Below are 12,392 nucleotides of genomic sequence, written 5' to 3' on the forward strand. Positions count from 1 at the left end.
GGTGAGATGACAAGTATTGCATTTCAGAGAGGGGATAGCACATTCATCAGCTTGGCACAAGCTCCTCTTCCCAGAGCAGTGCCTCAGTAATACTGATTGATTCCTGAATTGCTGTGACACTCTGCAAGTTTCTATGAGAACTGGTATCTGCTTCCATCAGGGCAGCAGTCTAAGCTTCTATGGCAGCACCCAGACATTGAGTGGTTTATGCCTGTGCTGCAATGAGCACGGAGTCATTGGCTCGTAGATGTTGCATAAATTGTGGTCAACCCCACCAGGATGTTAATGGAGTTAGCCGCCTCTTCCATGCTCTAAGTTGGGAAACTTGGTATCCAGGTTGTGTGAGTATGGTTAGTGCCAGGCTGTTGCATTCTTTTTGACATCACATAAAGTATTTCTGGCAGGTTTGTCAATGCCATAAGCATTCAGTGTATACCCATCACCCTCTGTCTGTAGCTTGGCCCACTGAAGTATTCATCTGTGTCTTCTGCAGCAAGGTTCATGGTTGATCCTTCCTCAGAGTGAATTTGCACCTGCACCTGCTTCCTGCCCTGACCATTCAGTACTGGTGTCTCGACATGTGCTGAAATCGTTCTATCCACTTCAGGTACATCATATGTGAGCTGGTGACTGCGATAGTGATGCTGGTGTTTTGTCATTATAATCGGTACCATGATGCCTTTCCACGACTGCCTGATCAGGCTGCACTTCTACAAATCTCAAAGGTGAAAGGTATAAGGTTAAAACTGGATGGGTGAGTGGTTGAATTGGTCTTGGGGCATTGTCCATGGTGGAGGAGACAGAGGCTACGTTTACATCAACTGAAGCTTGTAAATCAGAAGAGAGTTGGGATGAAATTTGGAAAGTGGAATGCAATGAGGAAGAATAGGGACGGAGATACCATCACCTACGGTTTCGGGCCACAGCCTCAATATGGCTGCTCCAATGATAACCAGCAGGGTCTCCTCTGAAAGGGATTTGCATGTCAGGAAGTTAGTTCCTTTTCTGATTGTGAACCAGTGCAGCAACAGGGAGAGAAGTCCATCAGTGAATCTGATGCAGTCTGTGTGAGTGATGTGGTAATCATGGTTACACAGCTAGCAAAGCATTCAATCTGTGAGATATTATATGTGCTTGCAACAATGCTAAACCTTTGAGGGTTAGGTGCAGCTATGAGTGTTAATTAAGAGTCCTGATAGAGAGACAGATTGTAGGTGAGTGGTGTGTTGTGATGCATGAGCTGGGTTTAGCTTGAAATTGTTGGGGTAAGGCATTTGAAGATGGATTCACTGATCTCAAACACTCATGTGAGGTCAGTGAGTGTTTCTGTGGCACTTCATCATGGCTTGTCTCTATGGTTTCTCCAGCCATAACTACTTGGTGTCACTGCATTCCGAAAATCAGACTGAAGGGACTTCTGATCCTGTGCAGATGGAGAACTGTTCTCTTTCTCTGCATGTTTCCCACTAAGGTTTCCAATGCATTGTTTAAAAACATTGGAGCATTTGTGGCATTTTTCTCTATTGGAGTAAGTTGTACGATGAGCTCCATAATGCATCTCCTCTTTAAGTTTGCAGGTTAACCATAACTGGTGCTATCATGTCACCATTTTGAACCATCTGCTGAGGTTTGTAGTTGCTCAGCATGATGGTTACTGTTGACTACACACTCTGACATTATGATGGGCAGCAACTATGCATCACAAACGCTGCCTCTTTTGTGGAGCCTGACCATTTTTGCTTCTCTTCTCTCTTATTCACCAATGATGATCCACAACTTTTCTCCAGTTCAATGTATGAAAGACAAAAGCCATCTTCTTTGCCCCTCTGCCACCAATTTCCAGCATTAATTCCATGCCCTTTCCCTTTTATTTTGAAAGAAAATTTTGAGCCTGCATTTGTCAGCAGAGGATCCCAGCTATCTTCCATTTTGGCCGCTGTCCAGTAAAAGTTACATTGGGTGAGCTGGACAGGCTACTGGCCCTCTAAAGAGAGTTGGCAGCTGGACCTGTTACTTGTTCAGACTCATTCCTCTGATTCTGGTGCTTTCTGTATCTCCTTTGCTTTTATCTCACCACTGGCAGCTGTGATGTCACTAAGCTAGACCATACGGTCTTGACTTGCCTTCCCAAAGTGCTCTGGTTTTCTACTTCAACCTTCTCATTTAATGTTCTCTTTAAAATGCATTTGCTTGACTATTTTGCCACCCCTACCAATATCTCCTTTAGGTTAGTGTACTATTTTGACTGAAAGGTTGAAAGGTGGTAGGTGTGAATGTGGATTTGATGTTAAAGTAAGTTCCGCCATGATCATGCTAAAGCATGGAGCAGGCTCTCAGAGTTGAATGGTCTACTGCAGCTCCTATTTATCCATAGGTCAGTAACCCTTTCTCTGAAAACCATAGGACCAACTGCTTTTCAGATGAAGGATACTTTCGGATTTCAGGACACACTTACCTTACCCTCTAAGATCTTTTACTCATCATTTTACAAGTGAAAGCCAATTATTCATTTAACTCTTGGATTTGTTATACCCTGATCTGTTGGGAAATGGATTCACATTATTTTTATCAAATACTGATGGTATTGGTAAGCATTTTCCCATTAACTCTCCACTCATTACTTTTCATCTCCATTTGTTGCTCACTTCCCACTTATGTCCTTTTGGGTCTGTTTGAGCCCTTTGGAAAATAAAAACCTCCCTTGTTGCAAAAGGGTCCTCGAGGTGTATTTGGGAAAAATAAAAGGCTTTTAGATCTGACTGGGGCAAGCAGAGGTTTTGCAGCATGTCTACAGATCTACGCGGTCTATTTTCAATAAAAGAACCTTCGGTTTCTAGACCTTTTTGGTTTTTGGATATGTGGATAAAGGATGCCCAACTTGTGTTCGTAAACCTTTGTAAAATGCCTTTGGCTTTTTAAAAAAAATATAATTTATGGGATGTAAGCATCACTGCTAGGCCAGTATTTATTGCCCATCCCTCTGCCCTTGAGGAAGTGGTGGTGAGCTGCCTTCTTGAACTTCTACAGTCCATTTGGTGTAGGTACGCCCATAATGCTGTTAGGGAGACAATTCCAGTGACCCAGTGACACTGGAAAAACAGTGATATATTTCTAAGTTAGGACATTCAGTGGCTTGGGAGGGAAGTTACAAGTGGTGGTATTCCCATGCATCCCTTGCCCTTCTAGATAACTGAATTTATGGGTTTTAGAGGTCACTTTCTGAGGAACCTTGGTAAATTTCTGCACTGAATGTGCAATGTAAATATGAATTCTTGTTAATGTCACGCTGATCTTCCATTTTGAGGCTAAATGTCACGTATATGGTCCTTTACCCTCTGACTGTCCGCTTCCATTGAAATACTGAAAGAACTTCTCATTGCTGTACATTGTGTCTGTAGCTGCGCTCTTATTTTTGGTCTTTCTTTACCTCTTTAACATGTTACTATATGTTCTAATACTTTTCCAAATGAACCACATCTTTTTTCTCCCTGCAAGGATTATAGATGCTGTCAATTCTCACTTCATATTTGATCTGTTTATTGATCTTTTATGGTGGAAGTTCTTTTAGACAGAAAATGTTTTCTATTTTTAGTTATGTGCATGTCCTGCAGGCTCGATACCACAACATTTAAAGATGTTCTGTATGTTCTTTACTGTGGTAAAAGTGAACAGCTTCACAGATCAATTTGCCTCTGTTTGTGCCTGAACTTTTCTAAATTCGTTCTTTTAATGTTATCTATTTGGCTGTTTATCACAGCTATTTCTGAATCTCAAATTCTGTTCAATTTATTCATTCTGTAGTCACATTTGGTCAGGATTGCCAGACTTTTGCGTGGTTTTAACACTGAGTTGAGATGAACACTACCTCTTGTAATGTTCTGGGGCACCTAACAGTCATGTGGCTCATTTACATCTGACTTGTGACTCCTTGGATCTCCCAACTTATACTGACTTATCCACTATAATAACTTCTCTTACTTTTTGAAGTAAAAGTTTCTTCGTAAATCAAACTCTCTTTCTTAGTGAACTATAGGTTACCCCTAGCATCATTGTGGACTGTTTCAAGTTAGTGATGGCTTTGTTTTTCACCTGCAGCAATCTGTTCTGTATTTTTCTATATCCTACTGGAACACCAATTTTACATCACAGATGCATAGCAATACATCTTGCAGTCTGTCTGCTTTATACTTTTAAACTATTTTCAGATCTGAAATTAAAGCAGCAAAGCCGTACTGTCCAATCTTCATAGCTGAAGAAGCACAAAGTTAGGAAACAAACCATCCAAAATCCTCACAGAAAATCACGAGGAATGTTTCTACACAAATTGTGGTTTACCTTGGCTCGTTCAGGTCAGAGTCACCACACCAAAGTTAATCTAAAATTAAACTGTTTACTTCACCCATTCCATGTTAAAAAAGCTAATCCTTCTTGTTCTTTTGTCTATAAAAACAACTTATCAACTGGACATTAATGAGGACAATTCTGAGGTGAAAGACTACAATGCAAAATCTTTTCCAATGTAGGAACACTGACCTTCAACTGCAGAGAGCAGGTGGCTGGGTTTCCCAGTTTTGAAATGTGATAGAACAAAAGTGGAATGGTGGAACAGTAATGGAAAGATGGCCTAGACACTAGTATTCCACTTCCATTCCTGACTCTCACGATTTTCCTGAGGTTGGTGGGACAGTAGGGTTGGAGGTCAGAAAGTTGCCACCATATTTGTCAGTGACACGTCTTGAACAAGTGATGAGGGAAGCTCATTAGGAGCTGACCTTCTGACCTTCCAGGATGATCATTGGAGTTGCTGACCTTCAGAGGTTCTCTGAGGATGGCCAATTGCAACTTGGCAGCAATGCTGAAACAGTTTCACTTATTGCAATAAAAGTGAACATTTGTACTAAAAATGTACTGAACAGTAATAAAAAAAATTAGTAACCAACCTTCCCAAACCTTATAGCAATATAACCTTATATTTAGCTTGTGCGCTTTGAACATGTTGATCCTCTATTAACATTTTTTATTATTACCACTCATGGGTGGCAGTAGTAACAATGGCTGACTATTCAGGTTGGAACATTCCCCATGTCCCAGAGCTTCCACATCACTAATTGGATAGAATGCCCTTCCCTGGGATCACTTTGGAGTACTCTTCTCTAAGTACCCGATCCCTTGAAAATTGTGCTTCATGGCATGCTGGAGATAAGGTGATCTGAAATCAAACCCATCTCTCGATTCCCAGTTCCAGTGGAGAAATCTGGCCTTGGGAGTTTATTTGAGCAAAATAAAATGGAGTGAAGTTCCAACTCCAATGTGAAGGGGTTTGACTGCCTTTTACCTAGAGTCTATCCACCAAAGGGCCCTAGAATAAAAGTCTCACACAGAGTCCCAAGTGAATGTATAACTGGAAATACAAGAATGCTCTGTTATTTAAGGAAGTTAAGGGGGTTGCAGTACTTCAACTTGGTCAAACTTCAAAACTTGGCTAATTATTCTTAATTTACATCAATGATGTAATGCAGTTCATATCAAACTTTTCAGTACCATTATTTTTCACTTATGTGTAAACAAGCACAAATTTTAACAGATATTTAAGCATAGGAAAAATATTAAAGTCACATGTGATGAACATCCTATAGAAGGCAACATCACTGTTATTACCTACCTTTAACTTCTGTGATGAATACCAGGGTACATTTTCAAATATGCAATTTTATTTTACAGCTGTAATCTTTCAAGGACCTGTATATATACTACCAACAGAAATATGCGTTGTGGCAGCATATTTCAAAAGAATAAATGGTCCTGCTTTAGAAAGGAAATAAAAGGCTAACTCAGAACTGATACTTTCTTATCATTATGATTATTTCCATAATTATTTATGAGCATGTACCAGATTAATTGGTACTACTTGCGATCTGTGCCCAGTTTCAAAGTTGAAAACGTCTCTGCTTTATATGTAAAGCTATATGTAAAGACAGACGTGTCTGCACAGAGGCATGTCTATAAATTTCCTCCTTTATCATTAACACGCTGAAGTAAAGAATAAACATCAAAGAACTTTCAAAAACAGCCATAAAGAATATGAACAAAAGCAGTAAGTATGGAAAAGTAACATTTCCTATCACTTACCCGCTGTTCCATTTGATATAATTGAGGTGTTACTCAGGTTGGCCTTGTCCAGTTTTGAGCCAGCAGAAACATCACTACTGCTCACTCGATTATGCGGACTTGCTAGGTCCTGCATTTCCATAGACCTGTCAGGACATGAAAATTTCTTTCATCACAATTATAAGTAAAATATTCAATGTACAGGAATATAGTTTTTGAGTAGCTTCCAATGCTTCAAAAAACTTATGTTACCATTATTACATTGTGATTTAAAGACTGTAAAATGATCACTTTGGGGTTAATTTGCACAATCTTTATGTAACTTAGTTCACTCGTTTCAAAACAGAGAAAAAAAAACAATTTGTATCGCGCATTAACCTTTACTGACGTGGTTGTGCATATTAGGACCTTGCTAAGGCACCACTTTGTTGCCCAAAATACATCTTATGCTCCTTTTATTGTATCACATTTCATTCATGCTGTAGCTGTAACAAAATCCTAGAGCAGTGCTTTCAAACGAAAGCATTGATTTCTACTCAAAATTACGTCACACTGGCATGTGCCATGTCCTTGAGAAGAGACAATTTACTCATCTGAAGTCAAAATAGAGTTTTTGCACTATAAATGACCAACCTTTCTAACTAATGTTCTTTAGAAATCAGCTCAATTTTCAGAAGCCTAAAAATAATTAAAAAGCTTTAATCCTTTTCTTTAAAAATAGTCATAATTAAGTAGTACATATATTTTAATTATAAAACTAATTTAAAAATCCACTTAATAACAATTAAAAACACTGAAGTAAACGTTAAAACATTAAATGATTTCCAGAAGTTTATCTTTTGGTGCATTAGATTTTTCAGGAGTCAGGAATACAGGTACAACATATGTAAAGAACAAGAAAACTCTATGCATTCTCCAGTCTTGTTTTAACAAATGTGCAGGGATAATAGGAGATTCATATCTAACTGACATCTTTGCAAATTTTCATTGCCTTTGTGTAAATGACAGAAAACAAACTCTCGTGACTGGAGAAAGATGGGATGGTTGGCTGGAATCCAATGCCAAATGGTTTCATTTGGTTCAAATTTTCCCAGTACCTTGGAAAGGACACAACTCAAATTACTCTTGCAAGGTCATCTTCTGCACAAATTATACAAGGGCTTATTGAGAATTAAAATGAAATTTTACATACTGAATTCTTAGTTTTGCTTCCATTTAAGCTGTTGATGACACCTCGCATCACTGTAGGGAGAGTAGACAACCCTTGCAAAGCCATGGGAGCACCCCACCTGTTGCTCTCTGGCAGGAGAAGAAAATGTACTCACCTCTCATTGATGAAAGCCGCAATAACCTCCCTTAGGCAACAGGGTATGGAACCCTGGGAGATCTTGCAAAAACTGCCTTCCTCAGTTTAGAAGCAGATTGCCATCTCAAAGCTCATAGTGACGATCATCAGCATAGCTGCTGGTGATGAGGTCTTTGCTATGTTCTGAGGCTGCAGTCATTGGCAGATTTCAGTGAGTGCCTCATTAAAGAAGCAGAAGTGTTTGCCACACGTTTTCCTGTTGAGTTCCAAATGGGATATTGGATCCATGAGCATACTAGGTGTGTAAGGCTTCCTCCTGTGATCCCTATGCATGTCTCCACTTCCAACCATGAGCAGCTTATCTTGCTGTGTGCCACCTCTGCTCATTCTTCCCATCATGCTCCTGGCCAAAGCAGGTGAACCTGCTGCATTCATCTTCAGGAGAAAGTGGTTTGAGGCATATGGGTCAAAGTCATTCTGCACTGGCCATGACTCTTCCTGTCGACATTAGTAACTTAAGAAATGCTTGAAACCAGGAAACACTTCCACAACGCAGCAAGAGCCAGAGATATCAATTGGCAGCTAAGCTGAAAGTAGCCAGCGATTCATTTAAACATCACCTGTGGGCAAGTGCCTCTTGTTGTTGCATGCACCTTCAGTTGTGTGAAGTTAGTCGTGGATGTTAGCTAAAGCACTTTGTTTCAAAATGGCAGCAAAGTCATCAAATTGGTGTCATATGCTGATTGATATCACAACCTCTGCATACTTCTGGCAGACACTGCCTACATGTGCTAATGTCGTCAACAAAACGGCATCTGGAATGGCTGGATGTGAGCAGAAATTCCATGGATCCCATATTGGAGGCCAAGAAGTTGGGTGCTATGGAGCTAAATTGTATAACAATGGTCTCTCATTTGTCCCTTCTAGGAAAGAGGGAAATTGAGATTTGCTAAACCATGTAAAATGGGGCAACTAATTAAATGACCAAATGTTCCTCCAGCCAAAGGAGTAGGTGAAAATAGTACCTACGACTGAGGAAGAAGCCACATCAAGCAGGAAATATCAGCCTTGGACAGGATTCCCAGGTTTTCTAATTAATCCATTACTGCAGAAATACAAGCCAGAAGATCAACTTCATGGCAACTGACAGCAGCAAGGGATTGGTACAATCATTGTGAATGGCTATTATTGGTGCAATCAGTATAATCTCCAACACCCAAACTACGGCTGCACAGTACAACATGAGGTTTAACAACTCATAGGATTGGCCAAGATAATTGTTATCTCTGCACACTGTGTAATATCTTAACTGGATATAAAGAAACCCTCACTATTCAAAGGAAATACTCTAATCAATAATGTACTTTGTTGGTTTCATACTAAATTCGAGTCGAAACTTACATTGCTCATTAGAATTATAGGGATTATAGGGATGCTGAATGGAGAAGTTTTAAGATATCTAGTAGCTGACAACTTTATAGTTACATGTTAAAAAGAAATGCGAATGCCAAGCAGATTTCTCAATAATGCATTGTCTCTTTAAGAAGGAGACGTCTGCAAAAACAAAACAACTGACTGGAGGAGGAGCATCAATTTAAAAAGCTTTGACGGCACACATGAATAATGAATTTCAGAGTAACAGGACAGGATACAGCGAAAGGGAAAGTGTAGGTAGGTGCCAATATCAGGATCAAGATGGGATGTTCAGCAAGGGCAGTAAATCCATGGGAACATCACCACCTAGAATTCCCCCTTCAAATCATACACCTTCTTGTATATCACTGATCCTTTAAATTTTATTTTAAATAGTTTCAACACTTCTATTCGTTTGACAAAGTGCTCAACCTTACGTTTCTCCAAATTATATTCCATCTGCCCAGTTATTCCTACTCCCTTAACCTATCTATATCCCTCTCCATGTTTTGTGCCACCCTCATCATGTCTTCCCATCTATTTTTGTGCATTCTACAAACTTGACTCTAGTGTATTCACTCCTGTCATTCAAGTTACTGATAATAATTGTGGCTCCAAAACTGATTTCTGTTGCACTTTACTAACTACAGGTCGCCATCCTGAAAATGCCTCCTTTACACCAACATTCTGCCTTCAATTAGCCAATCTTCTGTACATCTATACTACTCCAACATTGTTATCTTATTAAGTAGCTTTATGTTCAGTACCTATTGGAAATTACATCTACTGTTTCCCCTTTTTCAATTCTGCTTAATTCCTCAAAGAATTTTTGTAAGTTTGTCAGGTTTGATTGCATGATTTCCCTTTCATGAAGCTATGTTGACTCTGCTTGATTATAATATGTATTCCTAAATAGAAATTTCTATTTTGAAAAGACTCAAACATTTTTTCCCTAGCACAGATATTAAGCAAACTGGCCCATAATTATCTGTTTTTAGTCTATCTCTTTTTATGAGAAAGGGGGTTATATTGGCAATTTTCCAATCCACTGTGACTTTTCCAGAGCCTAAGGACTTGTGGAAGATTACAATCAGCATGCTCACTATTTGAGGAGTTACTAATGATAAAGTGGGGTAGATTCCAAGGCACGATTTTACAAATTGTGGTTGAATGCAATTCTGCTGCTGCCGATGGCCCAACGTGCCTCATGAACAAATAGTTTTGCATTGCTAGATCTGCTCAATGCCTGTCCTATTTAGCTTGATGGTCCTGCTTTACAATATGACGGATGGTATCCTCACAAAGACAGGACTTTGTCTCCATATCGACTACGTGGTGATCACTCCTGCCAATACTGTCTTGGAAGAATGCGTCTGTGACAGCAATCTGTGATTGATGAGACAAGATCAAGGAGATTTTTCACTCTTGTTTTCCCTCCAGACAGACTACATGCAGAGAGGATGTTTTCTCAGAGTCTACAGTGACATTGCCAGTTCCAGTGCCTACTTTGCTAACAGGTGTGTCATCCAGTTTCATTTGTTTCTTTAGACTTTGTGACAGTTTGATTCAACTGATGGCATATGAGGTTGAGAGTCAATCCTATTGCTGTAATTCTGTAGTTATGTAGGAGTTACAACATGGAGATAGACAGCTGACCCAAATCAGCCTTTCTACCTCTGTATTCGCAACACAGTAAAATTAAACTGTTGAAGACCCGATAGCCACTTCAATGGTTTCTAACCCAGACCCTTGAACGACCAATCCCAGTCTTTGGGAATAACTAATTTCCAGACTCTGGTTTTCATTATCTGAAACAAAAGTCTTTACTAATTATAAAATATCTTTATGTACCTTTATCAGAGAGAAGATTAAACAACACATTACCTAATTAATACTTTAAAAGAGAAACCTTTGTTTTCAGCCCACATTCACACAAAAGACAGACAAACAAACACAGTTAAGGGTGAAGTGAAGGGAAATAACAAATCTGCCCAGGTTACATAAATGGCTTTCATGATGCTTTGTTTCACAGGAACAATTCTTAGCTGTTTTGTTGGAACCGCTGATCAGGATTACCTTCTCAGTTCACTCAGGCAAATGCAGCAATACTTCCAACTTAAATTTCTACTCAATGGGCTTCCAGGAGGTGATGTGGTGGATTAGGTAGGGAGCTTTCAAATCTTTATGCTGTCTTATCAGCAATGAAGCTCATCTCTGCTGAAAACACAATCTTCCCAAGGCCTTACTTACCATTCAACAACTGCTATCTGCTTAAACATAGGGTCTCTTCCAAACTTGCTGGAACTAATACCCAGGTACTGACTTCTTTAATAACCAACTTCTGCTATCTGTTTAAACACAATGTGCTCTTTGTGGGGGTTGCTGTGGGGGAACCCTTTTAACCAAGACTCAGCCCCATAGAGGGCAGCACAGCGGCTCAGTGGTTAACTCAGCTGCATCAAAGCACCAGAGACCTGGGTTCATTTCCAGTTTCGGGTGACTGTCTGTGTAGAGATGGTACCTTCTCCCTGTATTTACATGGGTTTCCTTGGGGTGCTCTGGTTTCCTCCCATAGTCCAAAGATATGCTGGTTAGGTGGATTGGCCATGCTAAATTGACATAGTGTCCAGGAATGTGCAGGCTAGGTGAATTAGCCATGGGAAATGCAAGGTTACAGAAATGGGATGAATCTGGATGGGTGCTCTTTGGATGATCGGTGTGGACTTGATGGGCTGAATGGCTTACTTCCACATTACAGGGAGTCTGTGTATTTATGCAATTAGCTGCAAGGCCTGACCTCTCAAACAAACAAAGCTTGATTGGTCTGTTCTTTTCCTTATACCATAAGTTGTTTCAAAGTCCATAAGTCATTCTTAGCTGACAATTCCAGTTCACAGCTCCGAACCAAAGTCAGTAAGAGAATAAAAATAATTAAAAATCAGCAAGGGTTCTAACATAGTCCAGACCAGGTGACCATGACAGATATCCTTCTCTAAAGGTCATTTATGACCAGCTTTTTTCACTAAAATTGACAGTATTCTTTTTAATATTCATTCGTGGAAAGAAGACTTTGCTGGTTAGGCCAGCATTTATTGCTTATCCCACTTATCCTTAAGAAGGTGCTGGGAAGCTGACTTCTTGAACCACTGCAGTCCTTCAGTGTACTTAAACCCAAAAAAGGTTACATTGTTGTCATTAAGCTAGTTTTTAATTCCAGAATTTATTGAATTCAGGTTTTAATATCTGCTTCGATAGAGTGTGAAACTATTTTGGCAGAACATTAGCCTGAAGTCCTGGATCACTAGTCCAGTGACATTTTCATTTGTGTGACTTGCCATTAGGGATGCCCCTTACCATTCCACAGCATTCTATCCTTTTGAACTGATGTATATGTATGACGATGAAGCCTGTTAAGTTAATAACATTTTTGACTAATGTGTCCTAGAAAAACTATGCAATGCATATCAGCTGGCCAAACAGTATTTGGTATATTTGCAACAACCAATGAAAACCAGAGTAGATAAAAGTCATTTTCTTGTTGGGGACAGAATGTTATTATTCTTAT

At 39.6% G+C, this 12,392-nt stretch overlaps 1 protein-coding gene across 25 annotated transcripts in view; it reads right to left on the reverse strand.

Annotated features, from left to right (window-relative positions):
* eya4 (EYA transcriptional coactivator and phosphatase 4) overlaps window positions 1-12,392 on the reverse strand; it is a 621,540-nt gene that overhangs the window by 182,080 nt on the left and 427,068 nt on the right. For 20 of the 25 annotated variants that reach the window (XM_072553780.1, XM_072553781.1, XM_072553777.1 and 17 more), the window contains one exon: window positions 6,130-6,254. The exons of the other annotated variants lie outside the window; for them this stretch is intronic. In XM_072553780.1, coding sequence (XP_072409881.1) covers window positions 6,130-6,254 — 125 coding nt within the window. The remainder of the gene's footprint in view (window positions 1-6,129; window positions 6,255-12,392) is intronic. 25 annotated transcript variants of the gene reach the window in all.

This window comes from Chiloscyllium punctatum, chromosome 3 (assembly GCF_047496795.1).
Source record: "Chiloscyllium punctatum isolate Juve2018m chromosome 3, sChiPun1.3, whole genome shotgun sequence".
Lineage (NCBI taxonomy): Eukaryota > Metazoa > Chordata > Chondrichthyes > Orectolobiformes > Hemiscylliidae > Chiloscyllium > Chiloscyllium punctatum.